At 40.5% G+C, this 22,280-nt stretch overlaps 2 protein-coding genes across 2 annotated transcripts in view; one reads left to right on the forward strand and one right to left on the reverse strand.

The window, feature by feature from the left end:
• The window catches only part of TCTN1 (tectonic family member 1), a 37,161-nt gene extending 20,089 nt beyond the window's left edge, over positions 1-17,072 (forward strand). Inside the window, exons 6-14 of the mRNA XM_051972777.1 lie at positions 363-472; positions 2,369-2,389; positions 4,848-4,985; positions 6,923-7,048; positions 7,410-7,489; positions 9,115-9,255; positions 11,608-11,770; positions 13,850-13,975; positions 14,730-17,072. Coding sequence (XP_051828737.1) covers positions 363-472; positions 2,369-2,389; positions 4,848-4,985; positions 6,923-7,048; positions 7,410-7,489; positions 9,115-9,255; positions 11,608-11,770; positions 13,850-13,975; positions 14,730-14,873 — 1,049 coding nt within the window. The 3' untranslated portion in view covers positions 14,874-17,072. The remainder of the gene's footprint in view (positions 1-362; positions 473-2,368; positions 2,390-4,847; positions 4,986-6,922; positions 7,049-7,409; positions 7,490-9,114; positions 9,256-11,607; positions 11,771-13,849; positions 13,976-14,729) is intronic.
• Positions 17,073-17,074: 2 nt separating this feature from the next.
• Positions 17,075-22,280, reverse strand: part of HVCN1 (hydrogen voltage gated channel 1) — a 40,756-nt gene continuing 35,550 nt past the window's right edge. The window contains exons 6-7 of the mRNA XM_051972776.1: positions 17,680-17,792; positions 17,075-17,565 (exon numbers count right to left, since the gene is read on the reverse strand). Of these exons, the coding sequence (XP_051828736.1) occupies positions 17,509-17,565; positions 17,680-17,792 (170 nt within the window). The 3' untranslated portion in view covers positions 17,075-17,508. The remainder of the gene's footprint in view (positions 17,566-17,679; positions 17,793-22,280) is intronic.

A 22,280-nucleotide genomic window follows, 5' to 3' on the forward strand; every position in this document is an offset into this window, starting at 1 on the left:
CATTTTGATATTCAAAGATGGTCACATTTCTTACTTGCATCTTAAACTAGCCATAATGTGATTCTTCCTCATCCTTGGGGCTCCCTTGTCCAGTTCACAATGTCAGGGATGACTGGGCTCCTTTAGGGTGTCTGTGCTTTCTCAGCCTACCAAACAGACTCAGTTCTTGAGTGAAACCTCTCAGTCACATGCAGTGCCCAAGGAGCAAAATCAGCCTCTGACTATTCCTATCTTGTTTCACAACTTGCTTTGCCCTCAGTTTTCTCTTCCATATTTGCAACTTGACCTTTCCTTGAATGTGTGCTTTTAGAAATTTCTTTTTTTTGCTTATCTTTTATTGATTACTTTGCTGTGATTTCCAGGCTTTCTGATGAACCAGAACTTTAGATGTAACAGAAGAGTAACTCTGGAGCAATGTGGTGAAGACAAAGCCCTCAGTATGGCTCACTACATCCAACCCAAGATTATGGCTGTAAGTTCCATTTGAAAATACCCCAGCTTCCCAATTTTATTTTGTTTTTTAAATTACATATTGAATATTTTTATAATAGCATTTTATTTTTCCAAATGCATGCAAAGATAGTTTTTAACATTCACCTTTGCAAAAAACACAGTGTTCCATATTTTTCTCCTGCTTACTTATTCATGTTCTTTTTAAACATTGAAAGTTATATTGGTCATTCTAATATAATGCCTCCTTATTCCCACACTCATACCAAGTTAGTTCAGTAAATGAAAGAAGTGCCAAGCATCTATTAAACTCTTATTATGTGCCAAGCACTAGCTTAAGAAATTGGAATACAAATATAAAAGCAAGTCATTTCCCTCAGCCTTCTAGAATTGTGGTGAGGATAAAAAGAAGCAATATTTATTCAGCTTAAAATACTGCATAAATAACTAGCTGCTAAATATCATTCATTATTATTTTAATGGGGGAAGACTACTCAAAGAGAAGAGCTATGATAGAATTGTAGTATGGGAACAATAAAGCAGAGTATTTATTGCATTGATCTGATGACAGTTTTCAGAGAAAGAGATGAGATGAAAGTCCATATCACTTTATTATTACTTAGCTCTTGCCTTTCAACTGGTTTCTGCACTTCCATTCTTTGAACACCTTGAATAGTTCCATGAGAATAATCTTTCTCTCATTTTTCATGGTCAAAAATAGTGATTCCTCCAAACTCCATAACCCTGCATTTCTGAATCTCCATAATCAGGACCTAATCTACTATTCTGTTCTCACTGTTCTCTAGTACTAGTCTCCTACTCTTATCAGGCTCTCTGTAGAACATGTTTTGTATATTCCCACCTCCATGCCATTTCTTGCAGAGAAGCCCTTCCAATCCCCTCTGCCTTTCTAAGTCCTGCCCCTTCTTCAAGTTCTAGCTCACACTCAGATTGCATTGTTTCTCCAAATACTGCAGAGCACTGATTCCTCCTCCTGAACGCCTAACATCATTGAATCTTAGATTCAAAAGACATCCAATCATTTTGAGGTCATGGGATTAAGAGATTTTGAGCATTTGTGATCATCTAGTTCAGCCCCTTATTTGTTTTGCTTATCTTTTCCCTGCAAACTATTCTTTTACTGTATTCCGTCATATATACTGGTGGTTAAATTTTTCATGTATTCTTATTTATTAAGGACTGTTAAAGGGTCCCCTGAACTTTTCTTTTTGAGTTGCAATATTTTCCAGGAGCACTGGTATGAATGTGTCAAGCACAAGATCCTCCTCCCTAGCTGATCTAATTTGTTGTATGCGTCCCAAATAGGACTCCATGTGTGTCGAGACAGGCACCAATCAGTCTGTGATTGTGTTTGTGCTTGGCCAAGAAACTACTTATGTGGCTGAGACCCTGAAGATAAGCAGACCATCCTATTTTCATATTCTAGCAGTTCCTGAGGGAAAAGTTTATTCCTCCCCTTCAGGAGAGGTTTTGTATTTTTCCCACTTTTACAGCACTGCTCATTTCTCTTGTAATAAACCTAGTTTTACTGTAAATTTCATTTGTTGACATCTCTTCTACCCACCTTATTTGTAAGGGCCTGGAGGGAAGCTGCCATATTCTACATGGTTTTTCCCTCCCTTTTCTCTTAGCCCCTAATAATGTGCATGTAGGAGGTAGTCAAAATATCCTTTTTAATTAATAGAGAAAAAGCTTATGAGTTCCTCCAGACTAGCAGTGGCTAGAGAGTTGGCTGATGCCATGCTCTGTTTTAGGAGTGTATTCCAACCAACCAAATAACCAACTAGTTTATTATGAATGTGATGATAATGTTGACAACATGTAACCCGGTATAATAACAGATGTTGATGGTTTTCTATGTTTACAGATATAATTCTTTCTGTTTCCTTTTGTCTAGGAGCCTAATTCAAGTAAAAAGGTAAGAATCAGGCTTTTTATAGTAAAAATACAATAAAACTTGCTTTTAATAATCTTTTAAATAAATATATGTATGATTAGAAACAGTGCCTTGTTATCAAGAGAAAGGAGTTGACTAAATAGAAAGGTTTTTTTATTTGCTAAAAAGCAAATAAAGAATTCCTAATACACCCTCCCTATCTTTTGGTAACACTGAAACTGATTTGGTTTTGAAGTTTTACTGTTTTCTCTGTGCTGAAGTTGTACAGATAATCTTCATTGACAAATGAATAGAATTAGATCCTATATTTTCTGGTTTCCTTCCAAATGGTCTCTTGTTAAAGTGATGATTAGCAGCCAGGATCACATTTTAGGAGATTATTTAATATTAATATAAATTTGGTGATTTGTGGGTGAATGATAGTCAATCCAAGGGTCTGCCATACTATCCCTCACTGGTTGTGGAATCTGTTAGAACTAGAAGGGGTGAAGAACAAGAGTCACTTGTACAAGAAGCTCTATTGCTTCAATTTTTATCTTTCTACCATCAGGGAAGAATTATGATCATAGGGCACTGTCTGGTTTTCTTTGCCAAGTACTTGGTGATTTTCATGGGTAATGAAGTTTCTGTAGATGCTTCTAGAACTTAGGATATAAATATACAAAAAAGATATAGAAATAAGATAATCTTTTTAGTTAATGGCCTGAAGTAGCCTGAAAGCTTAGCTAAGCAGAATTTTTAGGTGAAACCTATGGAGCTCTATTTATATGATATATGAATGAGAAGTATAATCACTGGGGCTTTCTTTGTTCAAAAAAACAACTTCATGAGTGTCTTTGAGAGTCTGGGAAGCTTGTTGAGGGCCTCATTCTATTTTTATGTATTGCTGTGTCTAGGAATCAACAGTCAAGGGAATGGGACAGCTTGCAGTTCCTAGACCTTTGAGTCATTATGAAAAACATCCATATCGCATTTATTAAATTGATAGCATTAAATCTATCTTGATAAATTCTAACTTTCTGAATATTGGTCTTTTGGACCTGGTTTCAGCATATGGGATTGTTCAGAAATCCATAACAGCCTGCTTCCCAGCATCTTCTGTGACATCATTCTCACATTCCTCTTGAGGATAATGAAATGACTTAATCAAGTTTTCCTCCTCCATCCCAGGCACAGTGCTTTCTCACAAAGATATTTGAATTTACAGTGCTCTTTTCTTAGCATTTCTGTCAGTCCCCTGTTTCCCCTTCCTAAAAAGACTCCTAAAAAGGGATGTCCTGTTTGAGGCTAAAGGTTTCATTTACTGTCACCCAATATGTTTAGGATCTCTAATCCAAATGAGAAGATTTTTATATTGAGTGATAAATTGGTAATTAATTTATGAAATTATGAAATAGTGCCAGACACACCTCAGGAAAGACCATGATTTTTGGTGGGAAATGGAGTGGCAGAGGATATTGGGAGGGAGACCTAACAGATCAGAAAGGCAGAAAGGCAAAAAGTAATACAGTGACAGCATGAGGACAGTGAATGGGATAATGAAGTAGAGGAGGAGAGACAGAGAATATCACTCATGTAAGCATAGATCTGAGTTGTGAGCATGCTGTAGCATAGACCAAGGAGATAGAAGAATGTTTGGGGGCGGGGAGCAGGAGTTTGAGATCCTTTGTAAAATCTTTTGGAATGAAGCAGACCAACTCCTCCTTGCAGTTAGTTCATTAACACATCCAAATTAGCCCAAAGTTATCAGTAAAACTTCAAAGTCATTATTTTAAAGTTATCAGCATCTTTCTGGTGGCCTGGAGCTGTGGAGGTCTGGATTATGTCTGGAATTTACTTATCATAGAATCAGAACCTTGATAAGCAACACCTGCATGGTTTCTTTTGATTTAGCACCTATTTTCAGGATGTGAATTTTAGTCAGTGTACGATACGATTTGTAAATTCTGTTCCTTTGATTTTTGGGATGGTTTAGCTATGACTTACAGGTTCCTCTTTGTGATCTTCTTTCCTGTTATTGCTACTTTATCATGGCTGCCTATAAAAGTTGCTTACTATCCTGACTAGAGCGGGGGAAGGTGGTCAGGAATCCCAAGCAAGATACAAGTGAGAAGGATCTGGTTTGATTTTATGATGACTTGAATAAAAACTCTGTATATGATAATATACAAACTCCCTCTGTCTTCTAGACCAAGGCACTAGCTAACAGGCATTTCTTTGGGTGCTCTTTGATATGTGAGAGGTACTTATTTTACTCAGACAGAAAGCTTTACTTAGTTTTGCTCTTTGATTACTTATGCTATAGAGCCAGAGAAGATTTAATATTGAGTTTATAGATGTAGGAGATGATATAGGAAGTAAAATATATACCAAAATCAAACTAACAGATATTATAAAGATTTATAGCTATGGGATTTCTTAGTCTTAAAAGCATATTTTTATGAAGTGTGTTGAATAATCTATTTATAACACTTTGCAGATTCCTATCACTGTCCGAGGAGTACTTCTGAAATCGCTAAATAAAACAGTGACTTATCATCCCCAGAGTGATGTTCTTTTGCAACCCACTTTTGTCAACATCAGTGGTCTGAAAGTCTGCACTAATGTTGTTCTTCAGGTAGGTGCCAGATATCATTTTTTTGGTGAAACTTTATTTTTTCAAGGTAGAATCAAGCCATATGCCTTGGGATAGTCATCAGAAACCCCTCCCCAAATGTTGCTTTTGCAGACGGCCACATTGTATCCCATTTTTATTTGTCCTCCAATTGGTGTCTAGGAATTGATTAGCTTTTAGATATAGATGAGTTAATTATGCCATATCCTGAAGCTTCAAAAGAATAAAGGGTGACAGTAACAATTCCTCCCCAAAGACTGAATTTATCATTTGTTAAAACAAGAGTTCTGCCCTTTAGATCACAGCATACAATGGACATTGGCTGTTGGACTCAACCTGGTCTTTGTGATCTTTCCATGTTGATTCTATTTCCATTGCACTTGTTATTATGTATGTTCTGCTTTCTTACTAGGCCTTTTTGAGTCTTCCCTTGTATTTCTGAATTCTTTATATATATCACTGCATTACATATATGTTTGCCAAAAAAGAATATCTTATGGAAAACACACAAGGCAAGCTCTCCGAAGACAGTCAGAGAAAGTGATCCAAGGACGCTCTCAAGGTCTCTCTTAAGAACTTTAGAATTGATTATATGACATGGGAGACACTGGTACAGGACCACTCAGCATGGCATGCCCTCATGGGAGAAGGAGCTGTGCTCTGTGAGCAGAGCTGAATTAGCTCAGAAGGAACATGAGATGCACAGTTAGAGAGCCTGCCCTGGAGGTTCACAGGGACTACTGTGTGCGACCTGTGGCAGAGCACTGCCAACTCGTGTTCTGGTCAGCTCAAGGAGGACACAGTGTAACCAACTCTCACATAGCAAGCCATTTTGGTCCTCTTCCAGGACAAAGGACAACCACCAGCCAGCGTATACACGCCATAACTTGTATACCCTTCCCCAAACATTAGTCGCATTTTGCTTCCAGTTTTAGAACGTTTGAAATGTGAATGATGAGATTAGTTGTATCTAAATGCCAGTGGATCCACAAAGTACCCATTTGGGTAGCCTGCAGCTCCAGTGCTCATCCTTGTTTGAGGTGGGAGAGGCACATCTGAGCTGCAGTGCATTTCATGGTCCTATTGTGATCGTAGTGGAAATATCAATCTCCAAGAAGTGCAGGGACAGAAAAGAATTTGTTGCTTCTCATAGCTTTTGTATTTTTCAGTATGCTAAATATAACTCTGGTACTTCCCTAAGGTCACACTTGCTAGCTTGGACAGATCATTTTCCCTCTTAGGAAATATATGAAATAAAAGGATTAGATTATGTTGTTGGAATCCTTACTAACTGCTAACTAATTAGAGTTGATCTAATCTTACAAGAAGATGTTTTGGGCAGAACTTGAAATAAGGTACTAAGTAGAACTAATTAATACAAGGCTTGTGTTCACACCTTTACTCATTGGAGTTCAATGAGTTCACACCTCCCTTGAAGCTCTTTGGGCCAGAGAGCACTATGGGAGAAAACCCACAATCCCTCTCTTGAAGGAGCATAAATAGAGCTTCAATGGGCCAGTCAAAGAAGTTCTTCAGAGTGAAGAAGCTACAAGTCGAGATTTCACTGGAATGACATGAAGAGTGGAGCTGGCTGGAGGCTGAAGAAAGCAGAGGCAGAGGCTGAAGGACCAGACCTTTGGATTTGGCGACATTCGGAGAGAGCTCTTGGAACCAAGCAGAGAGATAGGCCTCTAAGCTAACCGGGCTATATTGGAGATAATAAAAGATCTGAACTTTTATCACCTGGCTGTGTTTGAGAAGAAAAAGCTCACCACATTTTGGCGCCCGAACAGGGACCGATTCAGATCCATCTGAACTAGATCACAACATTATGTGATCTCCAAAGTCCATCTAGCTCCAAAGTTCTATTGAATGTATTCTTTGATTCTAAATGAAAATTAATGAAAGAGATCATAAGTTGTGTGTGGTTTTATTTTCAGTTAACGTACAGCATCACATACACAGAGGCAGGTGAAATCACAAAGGCTGATAGCCATTTCCTTCTTGGGACCATCAGCAGCTCGATGCTTCCACTTCAACAGCAATTTCAGGTTGAATTTCTTCAGGTAATTTCTGTCATTTTAACACAGATGCTTTTCCAAGTGATTATAAAATTATAATATTTTAAAACTTAAAACCTCAGGCTGTACATGCTAACCATAACATGGTTCGTACTGAACACTGGAGTCAATTTTATGGTAGAATTGTGTTAATTTCTTTTTTCCTTTTCTCTTAAGAGCAGCACACTCAGTAAACTTGTAATTTTATGGCAAGACGTGTGTTTGCATTCAGTAGTTTTCTTTGTATTTGTATATGGGGGGAGGATGTTGTCTTGTTTAATATTCTAAACTTTATTTAAGCTCTTATTTGTTCTGCCTTTTTCTGAATAAAAATAAGAATTTTTCTTTGTTATATTTTATCTTTCAGCAAAATGTTAAATCATTCCGTGTAAGTGGAAATCCAGGTTATATTCCAGGACAACCATTATTAGCTGGATTTGAGAAGGGATATCCTTTTTGATTGTCTAATAGGAGTCAGTTTGCCAGTGTTTGGAGATTGTGTTGTCTCATGTCTGTATATTTTAAAATCCTTTGCACCAGAACTTCTTAAACTTTTTCTACTCACAACAATTTTTGCCTGAGAAACTTTTACATGATCCCAGATATGTAGGTATGTAAAATAGGTATACAAACAAAACAATTATTGATAATAAATCATAATTTTGTCATCCCTACATTCAGTTATGAGACTCGTGGGGTCATGACCCACAGTTTAAGAAACTGGGCTTTAGACTGTTGGGGAGTGGAGTCATTTGTTCTCATCCAGGACTTATTTAGACTAATTCTGCCCTAGTTACTGATCTAGTTGCATATTGTGGAAAATCTTTTGGAGATTGGTTAGGGTGAAGTAATATGTGTGTGGAAAATGTTTTAAGAAACAGAAAATTATGACTCAAGGTAGAAATGTCTGCAGACATCAGAGCCTGTGATGATTTTGTATTTAGTTGTGGAACCTATAGTAACTGGAAGGAATATGGGACTAGAGTCAGATGAACCTGTGATCTTGTGTCCCACATGTTGGGTCCACACTATCACTGAAGAATGTGCACGATCTTTGGGCACCAGCTTGTCCTCTTTCTCCCAATACCTGCTGGCTTTCATGAGTTTCTGTAGGTACTGTTTATTTAATTAGATCTTGGGATTTTGTTGTTCATATGTTTAGTTGTGTCTGTCTCTGTCTATATGGGGTTTTCTTGGCGAATATACTGGAGTGGTGTGTCATTTCCTTCTTCAGTGGATTAAGGCAAAGAGAGGTAAAAGTGACTTGCCCAGAATTATGTACCTAGTAAGTATCTGAGGATGGATTTAAACTTGGGTCTTACTGATTCCAGGTCTAGTACCTATTCACCCAGCCATCCAGTGGCCCTAAATCTGCACTTATTAATGTGAATAAATGATTTATGGACCAGATTAACGATGCTGGAAATCTGCAGCTAACCCTGAGTGAAACCTGTTTCTAGTTGATCTTTTCCTCAGCTGATAATAGTCAATGAAAATAGTCACAGCAATGCCTTGAAGAAAGTATTGAAAAACTCCTGTGCATCTAGGGAACTTGAGGCACGGAAAAGTGATAACTTTGTCTTGCCAGAGGCTGCCTTAGGGACTCCATAAAAGACAATCAGGAGTGAGACGAACATATTCCCATCTGATGCTAGAATGGCAGCCTGCTGGTATAGAGATTTGGGAATGAGACTTGGGTTCAAGTCCAGCTGTGCTGCTTATTAGCTCTATTTTTAATCTCTGTCTTTTGATTTTGTATCACCCATATTTATTTCTCAGTATATATGGCCTCCTTCCTACCATTTTTTTAGCATAGTTCCAAAATGCTTTCCAGAATAGTTAGACCAAGTCACAGCTTGACCAATATTACATTAAGATTGGAAGGGCAAATCTCTTCAGTTTCCTCTTCTGTTAAAGAAGGATAATAATTTTTCCACTGTTTAATAAATAGGGGTTTGTGACCAAAGAAAGAACTTTATAAACTATAACATTCAACAAATGTGAACTGTTGTTATATCTTTAGTTATATCATTCAAACATCTTTAGTTATATATTTTCTTAACTCTGTGAACATCTCGAATTATTCAAAGTTCTAATAGAAATAGACAGTTTACTGTTTTTTATAGCACAGATGAACAGAACTGCTTATTAGCAGAAGGACTTCGAAAACCGATACTTTTTGGTTATAATATGATGACTTCCTGCAAACTAAGGTAAGGGATTCATTTATCACCATTTCATAGTTTCTGATGATTCGATAATAAAAAGACTACTTTTTTCTGGGTACTGTCCTAAAAAGAAACCCTAAAAAAACAGAAAACCCCTTTAACTCTAAACAAGCTCAGCAGGCATGAAACCCTTAAAGTAGATTCTGGGTTCATCATTACTCACTCTATCTAGTAGACCTTTCCCCCCATGGTTCTCCCCGTTCTATCCTGTGGAAACCTGAGCCTGCCCACCATGTGAAAACTGACACGATCTCCAACCATGCATCTCTTTATCTGACCTCCAGACACAAGGTGCTTTGCCCAGCCCCGCTTCCCATCTCATGCTCTTTCAGCTACTGGGAAGGGGGACAGTCACTCACATTGATTAACCACCCACTGTATGCCAGGCTTTGTTTTCAGCACCTTCCATTCTGTTGGAGGAGACAACAGTCATCTGTCTTAAGTGTAGACAAAACGTAGACAAAATGAACATAGTGGAATTTGGGGTGGGGCAGGCACTATTGAGGAGCAGAGGCCCCAGGTAGGAGAAAGTGCTTTGGCAGAGCTTTAAAGGAAAGAGTAAGAAGAAGGTGGGGACACAGGTGTGCATCCAGGCAGGGGGGACAGCTAGGGGGAAGGCCTTTCCGTGTGGCAGATGGCGAGGGGCGTGTCCTCTTGTCATGGGCAATAACGAAGGATAGAATAGAGAGACACAGAGAGTAGAGACAGTAGAGAAAGACAGAAAACAGAGAATGGAGAGACAGACAGAAGGAGACAGAGGGAAGGAAAGGAGGCCCCGTCTTTAGTACACACATTGTTAGGAGGCCCCGTCTTTGGTACACACACTGTTAGGAGGCAGCGATGAATGACCCAGCAGAGTAGACTCTTGGTCAAAAGACCTAGAGAAAATCTTGAAAATCAGAAGAAAAGAGCATTGGTGAGACTAGACAGCTTATTTCAGAGTGTGACTGTGGGGAGGGAGGAGAGATTTAGGCTGATATCCTGAGAGTGTATGGATCAAATGCGCAGGTTTTTAAGAGAGAGCTTTGGTGAGGTTTGTAAGCAGCAGGAAAGGAGCTGTTGGCCAGGGAGAGAGAAGAGGTGAGAGAGTGGGGATGATGGTGAGGACAGTTTGCCAGAGCAAGAGGGAATGGGCACAAGGGACCCCATAGAGGGCTGGTGTTGGAAAGGAGTAGAGTGGGGGAGGGAGTGTTAAGGGCTTCTGAGATGAGCTCAAGGTGAATGGCCTCCAGATCCTCAGGGCTGAAGGGAAAGTGGGAGACCAGAAAGGTGGAGGGTGAAAAGTGATGGAGCATCATTTAGGGAGGAGTCACAGGATTGCCTTGCTTCAAGGAGGGCTCAGTTGTGATGAGCTCAATTAAGTTGTAGCCTTCCACAGTCAGCAGAGATCTCTGACTTCCTCCAGCTTTACTCCAAATCCTTTTCGTTGGAGTGGAGGAAATGGCTGCTGCAGGGCTGTGGTTTGGCCAGGCCCAAGCAGAAACAGGATCAGGGGCCAAAAGGGCACTGGAGAAATGAATTGGTTAATTCTAGTGTTGAGATTGGAAAGAAGGAAGGAGGGAAGTCCCCCAAACCTGCAGAGCTCTTCCTCATCTCTTTCTCTTAGCTCTTCTGGGTTCATTCAAAACTGATCAGATTCTCTGTCTGCAGGTGTCCCCCTTGGGATCTGTCAACCCTCTATTCTCTTCTCCCTATGCACTTCATGTATGTCTTCTCATTGAAATAGGACTTGATTCCACCAATTTTTGCCTTTCTCTTTATCCTCAGTGCACATTGTAAGCCCTGTGACTTTTTAGAGAAAAACGCCTTTCCATAGACATTTCCTATGTGCATCTCCCCATAAGAATGGAATCTGCTTGAGGGTAGGGTCACTTTTGGCATTGAGTAGATATTTAGTAAATTGTTTTTTATCCATTCATTGGAGCAAAGTGTCTTAGATGACAATGAACTATTAAAGAAAATTACTGCAACTATTTGTTCATTTTAATAATAATGGGAGAATGTACATTTCCTGCATTTCAGGAAACAGAAGTGAATTCCCAGCAAATCTTTCCCCTTTCTCCTGCTCCCAAATTTTTCCTGTTTTTTTTTTTTTTTCTTCTGGATTTCAAACTATCCACCACCCCAGAGAAAACACATCTGGCTCTGGTGTTTTGGCCGTCTCTCTATAATGAAATTCCCTCTATGTGAGTTCTACACTGAAAAGCAAGGTTAGCCACTTCCATCCATTGGATCTCCTTGTCAGAAGAAAAGAGAGGTCGAAGAGCAGGAGACTGTCAACATGCTTTTATTAATAATTGTCAGCTGCTTAATATCTTGTTGTTTTCTTTCTGAAAGATTGAACACAACACTCAATTGCCAACTAGTTGAAGAAAGACTGAAAAAATTACTGATGGGACAAAACTTCCCACAATATGTATCTTCTTTTGGAAATTCTCCAGTCCAGAATTTGCAGGAATGGGTGCCTGTCCGTTTCTTCACTCAGACACAAAATAGACGGGTAAAGATAATTCCTGATATTTGGAGGGCGGTTTTTTTGTTTATGAAAATGTCTAGAGTAGCAGATGCTGACATTCTGCCTCTTTCTTCTGTATAGAAAAGACTTGGGCTGAAGAAGCAGGAACATTGATGTATTTGAACAGTTGTCCTCCTGTTATTCCCCCTCCCTTGAAATCTATGACAGGAGGGATGGGAAGAGGGGCAGTACACTATTCTGACAGGAACAGTGACCTGAGAATCAGGAAACCTGCTCTGGCTTCTAGGCCTGGCTCAGCCTCTAACCATGACCCTACGCAAGTCCTTTCTCCTCCTGGGTTTCTTCGTCCTTTTCTGGCAACTGCAAAGATTGCACTAAACTGCTGAGGGGCCTTTCTTCCACATCTGGCAGTCTATGAGTTTTATAGTCTGTAGACCGTTTCAATGGGACCCAGAAGTCTCTGGTCAGGCTCTTGGCTGTTCCAGGGCCACAAGACTTAGAAGTGGACTGAGCCCAGTCACATGCAAAACTAATGGCCTTTCTTTTCGATCTCTAACTCCTTGCCCAATCTGGGACAGAGTAAAAACCCTCACGTGTCTGTGACTGACCGAAGCCGAGAATCCCCAGATTCTACACTCCAGTGTTCCATGCTGTCAGCAGGCAAGCAGCTGACATCCTTAGGCTATAGATGTCACCCACACTAAGCACTTTTGATCCAAAACTGCCCATGAGCTTCATGGGGTCGATACTTCTTCCAGGCCCCCTGAATCCCTGTGTCTTTTCCTTCCCACCTTCTTCCTCTAAGCTGTGAGGAATGTGGGTCTGCATCTGTCCCTGGAGGCAAGTTCTCCATCTCTGCCTAAATGGCCAGTGTTGCTATGTGACTTCTCTCCTACAGTTGTCTCACACAATTCAGTCTGTAACAGAGAGAAAACGTTGCTAGAACAGCATTTGCCGGCTCAGATGGAGCTCTCAGCACCCCCTTGGAGATGGGGTTTGCTCAGGTCACTGTAATGAGAAAAGTGGCTTAGTCCTGACTCTGCTTGGACACTGGTCACTTGGGCTGATAATTAGTGAGGGAATTGCCCATAGTTCTGCCTCCCTCCCCAATCTTCCTGCCTCTTTGCTAGCTTCTGATGACCTTGCAAGCTCAAGACTGGCCACTTTCCTTTCAAAAAACTGTATGTGGGGACTTTTCCTCCCTTAGCTGCAGGAGGCCCTTTTGCTAGCTTATCAGCATGCTGAGCTTCTTAGGCAGCAAGTGAAACCCCAGAAGTCACCTCCAAGTCCCTGAAGCTGAGCACTGAAGATGGGGCAGGGACTGAAATGCTTTCAGTAGCTATAGGCCCTTTGCCAGCCCTTTTCTCTGTCCCTTTCTTCCCCTCTGAGCTGATGGCGACAATTCCTGGATTTCCATGGAAAAGCTCTTACCAACTTTGCAAAGGGAAAGATGTGCCACCTGTGATCTAAGAGCACTTTGGAAATGTGCCCAGGGCGTGTCACACGTCATTCTGTGCAGGAACCTTTCTGTTGATGCTACCAGCATGGCCCTCACCATCTCCTCCTGAGATTATTGTCCCTGCTGGTCAGCAGAAGGCAGAGATTTGCCCCATTTCTAAGCCAGAGCAACTAAGCTATAGAGAAACTAAGTATGCTGCCTTAAATTGCAGAAACACCAAGGTATTGAGACACCAAGGGCATGGCAAGCCAGCACTAGTGGTCTTGACTCTGTCAGGCAACTGAAATAGGTTGACTCTGGAAAAGAGAGGGAGACCGACCACTTCATGCAGCTCTGCCTCACTTAAATCCAGTTAATGCATGAAGCAAAAGACAAGGAGGAAAAGTTTAGTATTTAGAGTATAAAGGGATCTAAAAATTAATGCCCTAGTTTTTTGAGATATTTTTGGTTCAAGGAATACTTAAAAGTAGAAATAGCACCTTTTACACTATTTTATCCAGACTGTTTAGGAAATTCCTATTGCTCAGAACATTATCTAAAAGATGAGACTTCTATCCAAAAGAGAAAAACTAAAGTTTGGATTTCATTGGATGTGGAAAAATGGTTCCATGGAATAATGTAAGATTGGCTTTTTACTTTTACAGGAGCCATGTGTGATTCCAATGACCTTTGAGATAAAAGTGAAGTGGACTAAATATGGTTCCTTAATGAATCCACAAGCCAGAATAAACAGTGTTACAGCAAAATTGACTTCAAATTATTTTTCCAAGGTATGATTTGTTTAAGGTTGATTATATAACACATTTTCAGAATATAGACATTGCAGGTGATATTTGCCAAGATTTGAAATGCTGCCTTTGTATTTGTCCCTCTGGGACCATTACAAAACAATTTAATTATGACTTTTTAGCTTTATTTCTTGGGGAGAAAATGGTATTCTTTGATAATGGGTTTTATTCACATTAATAGCCTGTGTAGGGGCAGCTAGGTGGTGCAGTGGATAGAGCACCAGCCCTGAAGTCAGGAGGACCTGAGTTCAAATCTGGTCTCAGACACTTAACACTTCCTAGCTGTGTGACCCTGGGCAAGTCACTTAACCCCAACTGCCTCAGCAAAAAAAAAAAAATAAAAATAAAAAAAAATAGCCTGTGTAACTCCAGACTTTAAAAATTGGTTTTTATTTTTAAATTTTTGAAAATTGATCTAGGAATGCAAATAGACTTAATGTTTTGGTCTAAAACTTCCAGGAAAATTTTTTTTATCTCTTTTGTCCTCAAAATGATTTATTGACTTATTAACCCCATATGTCACCTATTAAGGGTGTTATTTTAATAATTTTATTAGGAAATAAAAAATTATATTTCTCATCCAGATTGACATTATGAGTCAATCAAATCAGGGTTGGAGGGTGGAGGGTGGGAGTGGAAAGTCAGGAATAGAATAAAAAGTTTCCTAATCTCTGTTACCCTGGTAACTAACACAGGATATCCGGAACTTGTGTAACTTTCCCTTTTTTTATTACAGACCGAATTAGAATATGACAATACGATGCAGGTTTCTACGGTGGTTAGTTTTGTTGATGTGTCTGCACCTGCAAAAGCAGGTTACAAAGCTCGGCCAACCATTGATGCCAAGTTGCCCTCCAATTTCTTCTTTCCATTTGTGTGACGTAAGTACTTACTAACTTAAGGAAATCCTGGGGCTGCTGCCGGGTATTTTTAGCCCTGAGAATGGAGTGGCCGTTGGGCTGAGGAGTCCCCGTCATTTGGAGAGCCGTGCCCGTCCGCTCTGACTTCTAGATCAAGCCTCCCCTCCGGTCTCTCGTCACCTCTCGCTGGGCTTTTCTTGATTTTAGCAATCGAGGAGGTCGAAGAAGCTCCTGGGATTTCCAGCCCTTCGGAGGAGCCGAGCTGTGTCTGCTCTGACTGCAGCCCCTGTTTCAGTCTTCCCTCACGAGGAGCTGCCTGGGCCGCTCCGAGACTTCTTTGGGCCATTGGGTGTGGGAGACAGAGCTGACCTCCGAGTCCGGAAGACCCAGAGTAAAGGCCTGAGCACGGACCTCTCCTGGGCCTGTGGCCACAGACCAGTCCCTGACCTCGAGGGCCAAGCTCCGCCGATGGCCAAGGGCAGGGTGGCTGACTGGCTTCCCTGTGTCCTCGTCAGAGCGCCCACCGCTCTGGCCGAACATCGGAGCAGTGTGCGAGGAGGGCTGGCCGGCCCTGCTTAACTACCTCTAAAGGCTTTTCTTCAACTGAGGATACACAGGCTTGGGAAGGACACGGACCGGCCGGTTCGAGAATGTCTCAGTGAGGCTGGTCAGGAGACTGCAGGCCAGCAAGCAGTGGAGTGTGGTCTGGAAGCCATTTTCAGTTGTGGTTCAGTCACTTCAGACCCGTTCAACACTCGTGACCCCATTTAGAGTCTTTTGGGCAGAGATACAGCAGTTTGCCATTTCCTCCTCCAGCGCCTTTTACACATAAGGAAACTGAGGCAAACAGGGTGGAATGAAGTGCCCGGGATACACAGCTAAAGTATCCGAGGCCAGATCTGAACTTGGGAAGATGGATCTTCCTGACGCCAGGTCCAGAATTCGATCCGCTGCTGGAAACTGTGCCTTACAATAATTAGTTGAAAGAAGTAGACACGAAGAGTCTGGAGAATAGAGAACAGGTTGGGAGGGAGGGCTGCACAGCTATGATTGCTTTTTTTTTCATAGCCACGGGATTGTTTTGTAGAGGGGGGGTACGATTTATTCTGGCTCCAGAGGGCAAAGCTAGGAGCAACAGGTGGAGGCTGCAGAGGCAGATTTAGCTCAGCCTAAAGTCACCTTCTGGACAATCAGGTGGCCACACCTGGAATCTCTCAGGAAGTAGTTTATGCAAAGTCTCCTTGATCCCTGTCAAAGATGCTTCCCACCTGGGAGCAAGGCCAGATGACCTTGCAGCTTCAGAATGAAGGGAGAGCCCGGCCAGGTTCTGGCCAGCCCTCTAGCCTCCAGGCTTCCTGTCCCAAGTGACTCGGGACTGTGGGAGAGAATGTGTTTAGGACAAAGCTCTTTGTAGGTTTGTCTTCAGCAGAGGCGGCTGGTGGTGCAGTGGCTACGGGCTGGGCCCTCATGAGGGCTCGACTCCAGCCTCACTCACTGGGTGAGCCTGGACTGGACATTTAATCTCTTTCTGCCTCGGTTTCGTCAGTAATAAAAGATATTAATAATGCCTTATTCACAGGGTTTTAAATGAGAGACACTATTTTCAAATTGCTTAGCAGAGTGCCACATAGGTGCCTTTTCCCTTTATTTCTTAGGAAATCCAACCCCTTAATTCATCCCACTGCTTTAAAATGAAAATGACTTCAAAAGCAATAGCTGTTCAATTTAGCCTCTTCTTCCTTTAACTTCCATATGCAAATGAGCACAAAAATAGTCAAATATTATACGGAAATATTAGAAGCATAACAAAAAAGGTTCAAGAAAAGCACCTTCTCAAATACCCCATTAATTGCAGCCTAATCTTTGATCTAATTGCTATGTGCCATCCCAAGCCCAGCCCGGGAACACTCCTGGGATGCTACAGAATGGAGGTAGATCATTAAGAGTTCATCACTGTTGTAGCAGGAGAATCTAGTGGGAGGGCTCAAGCAAAGCAGGCAGTTTCACATGGACATTAATTGTGTGGTAGCTTCAGCAAATGTCACCCAGAGGCATGAGTAAATACAATTAGGTTTAGACTGAATTTTGCAGCTGGTTGCTACAGAGGGATCTGGACAACATCCAGAGAAAGACCCAAACTGCAGGGATTCACTTGTAAGCAACAGAACACGGTTCCTCTTTCTGATCTGCTCATGAATAAATGGACTTTCCTATAATGACCTGGAGTCTAAGAAAAATTTGTTTATTGCTTTTGTCCTTCAGAATGTCCACAATTAGAGAATCCAGGACTGAAATAAAGGGGAAACAAATTTGAAAACATATATTTGGCAAAATTAAATTTTATACAGACCCATCCAGCTATAATATTCAATTTCAAGCAAGGTTAGAGTTGGGAAAATGAGGAAATGTAGCTTATGAAACATTTGTTACCAAGGGAAGTCTCTTATCACAGCAAGGAAAAAAGACAAGTCTTAGAAGGAATGATGTAATATCTGGACATAATCAGACCTGAGAACAAGTTAAGTGAAGGCTTCAGGTCATTTCCAGAAATTATCCTGGAGATACCCAGGGTGTTTCACTGACATGTACAAAAGGCCATTCTGTCAAATAAGAAGTTTCCTCTCCATGTGGTTAGGCAAATATTGCATGGTCCAGCTACTCAAGAAGTCCATTATCTTTCAGGAGTTTGTTAAGTCTTTCAATTTCTTGTTCCTGTTTCAAAAACAAAGATCAACTTTATGTTCTGAACATCTCTAAAGCGCATAAGTCTAATTACTGTTGAAGCTGTCACTCATCTATCTTACTTGAAGCTCTCATTCATCTTACCTTTTCATTGCAGCTAAATTCAAGATGCTGAATTTTTGTGGCCAGTTGATGATTAATCAGTCTCAGCCTTGAGAGTTGTCGTTCAGAACGTGTCTTGACTGAAATAATTATGCCTAAAAATAATTCAGAGGGCCAGATGGTGACCTTGGGCATTAACATAAGTCCATTATACTAGGTTCCTGATTTTAAAATATTTTTCCATACATCATTTCATCAGTCCTGTTAGATAGGACATTTAAAAAATGAATCCTGGTTCTGAGATTTAAACCCAAGTGGTCTGAAGCTCCTGCAGCCTCACCACAATTCCACCATCCACATAGACTCACAGATGTGTGCTGTAGGCTACACATAATGTATTTGTTTGGGAGTTTCATTTTTGCTACTCATTCAATTCTCAGAAGAATTGAAATTTGGGAATGCCCAGTTTGAGCTTTTGAACTGACCAGGTGAAACTTCTCCAAGAATGTTTTTAGTTTCCACTTTGGCTTCATCCCCTGTTTCTTGTAGGATAACAGAGATTGTGAAATCATGTTGATGGAGCAAGAAAGCAAGGCCTCAGAGCACATGAAGGCCCAATGTTTCATCAACCCAAGAGTATAAACACAATGGGGGAAAGTATTACCTTTTTCCCAATAACTGCTGGGAAATCGGGAGAGCTGCTTGGCAAAAAATAAGTTTATAAACCAATAGATTGTGTTGTATGCCACAGCAAACTCCAAGTGAATGACTTAAACATAAAAGCATAAATAGTAACAAAAATTGAGAGCAGAACAGAGTTAAGTACCTTTCACAACTCAAGTTACTGAAAGAATTCAAGATCAAACTGGGGCGATAGGACAGATCACTAAGAACAAAGTAGACAATTTTGAATGTATAAAATTTTAGCATTTTTTGCACAAATTATATCAATGCAATTTTGGGTAAGAGAAGGTGCCCGGCAGTTGGGAATATCTTTGCACTGAATATCTCTGATGATAGACTATATCCAAGATATACAGGAAATCAACCTTGATGTAAGAAAATATATTTCACAAAAGATGATGGTCAAAGGATATGACCAAGAAGCTTTCAAAAAAATAAAAAGTAATAATGTGGGAAAAATGGGCCAAATCATTAATAAGAGAAATGTCAAAACAACTGAAGTGTCATCTTGTGCGTCAAGCTGACAAAAGTGATGATAGTGAAAGAGCTATTGGAGAGGCTGTGGGAAGACCCGCACAAATAATATACTATCATTGGCCCAGCAATTCTGGAAAATGACTTGGAGGAATGCAGAGTTACAAATTTCACACCTGATCTAACTCCAGATATTTAAAGGAAATCAGAAAGATTGGTTCTTCAATAACAAAAAAGATAGCTGGCTGTGTAGTGGATAGTGTGCAGGATTCGGAATCAGAGTACCCCTGAGTGCACATCCTAGTTAAATTGCTTCCTAACTGCGCCATGTTGGGGCTAATTACCTCTCTCCAAAAAGAAAGAAAGAAAGAGACTCCTAGCTTTAAAATGCAAAAATCCATTGGAGGAAGCCATGTACCTGTGCTGACTGGGTACACTACAAGTTGTGGTCTGTTTTCAGCAGGATCTCAGTACTACATTGTGACCAGTTCTACTTTTCACAATTGACCATTGTTATATTCCCCATAGCAGCTGTTCCTCAAGCTACTCATGTTGATTCTTCGCCCCTTCCTCAGCAGCTTCACTGAAAAACCCGAGGCTGCCACAAGCTGCTTCTCTTCCCATTGTGTAAGTCACCTCAACATTATTCCCTCCTCCCTTCCTTTGCTCCAGTCTCCGAAGATGATCCTCAGAAGAACAATACCAATATCTATTTGTGCCTGTCTCTTGGTAGGTTCTAGGAGTCTGCCCCTTCTATCATTTCCTCTCCCTAATTTTCAATCTGTTATAAATGGGCTTCTTCCATGTTATCTACAAACATGCCCACATTTCCCTGTCTTTAAAAAAAAAAAAAAAACTTTCGCTGTCTGCTAAAACTGTTGTCCTGTGTGTCTCCTCCATTTTATAACCAAGTCCTAGAAAAATCTTCCTATAAGAGGCTTTTATTTTTTCACCTCCCTTTATCATTCACTCTCTTGCAGTTTGGATTCTATCTTCCCCATTCACCTAAAACTGCTTTCTCCAAGGTAATCAGTTCAGTTTTATGTTAAATCTAACTTTTTCTTGGTCTTTACACTTAATTTCTCAAAGTCAAGAGTGAAGAAATTTTAAGTTTTTTAAAATTAAATTTCTTTTTTTATGGAAAAAAATGTTTTCTGCCCTTCTCAACTCCCCAGGTCCATTGGGTTTGGGGAAAAAAATAAAAAATCAAAAGCCTTATAATAAACAGGCATGGTCTGCTAAAACAGATTTCTACATTGAGCATGTCCAAAAAATATATCTCAATCTGCATCGTGAGTCTATCACCTGTCTGTAAGGGGATGGGTAGCATTATTTATCCTGCTTCCTCTGGAATTAGGTGAATTTAGTAATGACTAGCTCTATCTGGTTAGCCAAATTGAGCTGGGCATATCATTGTTCTTAAATCAAAATTTTGTGTTTATAATGTTCATTTTAAATAAATTGTGCTCTTGTTCTCATTTGGTCCATATCAGTTCATACAAGTCTTCTCAAGTTTCTCTGAAACCATCTGCTTCACTATTTCTTACAGAACAATATATTTCATTACAATCATATACTATAGTTGTTTCATCTATTTCCCAATTTATGGGCAACCCCTGCCTCCTTGCCCCATGCTAAGTTTCCAGTTTCTTGCCTGCATTGGGGAAAAAAAAACTAGTACAAATAATTTTGTACATATGGGACATTTTCATCTATTCACAAGTGTGTGTAAGGTGGAACCTCAACAATGCTGTAACTTTTCTAACTTTGTGATTTATAACTTTTTTTTAACTTGGCAATTAATAGCTTAATGTATTCTTTAGAAAACTCCTATTTATATCCTTTGACATTTTATTATTTGGCTGAAGACCAAATGAATTTTTAATATTCTTGGCCACTCTTTCCTATCTGGAAGGATATCTTCTCCTTTGGTGTTTGGGACACATCTGTCATTTTCATTCTATTTCTCTCATCAATTCTCAGTTTCTTTTGCAGGATCATCAATTATGTCCAACTTAAGTCACATGGCTATATTCAAGGGCTTCATCTTGTACTTTTTCCTCTTTTCCATAGTACCTCTCTTGGTGATCTCAGCTCCCATGGATTATCTCTATGCAGATGACTTCAAAATCTCAGCTTTCCTCCCTCAAGCTTTATTTCCTCCTCTCTTGGATGTCCATCTTGTTAAGAGTATTGGGTTTGGAATCATGAAGACTTGAGTGCACATCTTGCCCCACACTTATTAGCTATGTGACCCCTGTGCTCAGCACAGTGCCTGACACCATGCTTAATAACTGCTCATTGACATGACATGGATGAGATAGAAAAGTCACTGAACCTCTGTCAGCCTGGATAAAATGAGGGACATACTCAGTGGCCTCTAAAGTCACTTCCAGATCTGAATCTGATGGTATGATCTTCACTTGGTCACCTCAAAGTCAAAATGGCTGAAACAAAACTCGGTCTCTTTTCCCCTAAGCCCTCCCCTTTCTCCAGGCTCTTTTTGTGCCAGAGGCACCAGTGTCCTAGTCACCCAGACACAATGTACCAGTCTAAGTTAGTCTTTCACTTCTGCCATCCCCATAGCCAATTGTCTTGATGCTATTTCTCCTGCATCTCTTCCCTCAATTCCCTTCACTCCACAATACGTCCATGCCTTTATCATTTCTTGTCTGGACAACAGCCACCGAACTAGCCTCCCTCTAGCCATTCTCTCCAATTTGCAGCCCAGCCTCCAACAGCTGCCAAACAGAGACTCCCACAGCACAGGACTGCCCAAGTCACTTCTTTATTCAACAAGCTTCCTTCGCCCCTAAGAGATTTCCTGTTGTCCCAAAAATGAAACACAAACTCCCCTGATGTTTAAAAGTTTTTGCACTTTGGCTCTTGCCGTCCCACAGACTCTCAACTGCAGCCAAACAAGACTACAGGCTCTTTCCAGTCCATGGCACTCTGTCTCTCCCTTCCTTTACTCATATAAGCTGTCACTCATGCCTGGAATGCTCTCTCTCATCATTGCCTCTGGAAAGCCACAACTCCCCAGTGGGGGGTCCTTCAAGACTTTTTTCCTGCTTCCCCCACTTGTTAGCAAACCCCCAAATCACTTCATATTTACTTTTTATCTCTCCTGAATTGTCTATGTATAGGGTGTCCTCCCAGCAGAAAAAAGTCATCTAAAGTCAGAATAAATGCAATGACCAGGCTTGGTTCCAAGAGACAAAACTCATTGTAAAATTGTTTATACTTGAAATAAAAATATGATAGAGGCTTTTTACAGGGTTCTTAACAAAGCATATATGTTCACATTCATTTATATATAAGGAATATAAATAGAATGTAGTGGAGAACTTGGCTTGTTTCAAATTGAAAATGAAAAGGATAAATATGGAATTCCAGAGAGCTTCAAGCTGACAAGGGAGGGGAAAGGAGTAAACTATGACACATCCACCACATAGAGTAGCTGCAGTCCAGAAGAAGAGGAATGA

The sequence above is a fragment of the Antechinus flavipes genome, chromosome 1 (genome assembly GCF_016432865.1).
Source record: "Antechinus flavipes isolate AdamAnt ecotype Samford, QLD, Australia chromosome 1, AdamAnt_v2, whole genome shotgun sequence".
In the NCBI taxonomy this organism is placed as follows: Eukaryota; Metazoa; Chordata; class Mammalia; order Dasyuromorphia; family Dasyuridae; genus Antechinus; species Antechinus flavipes.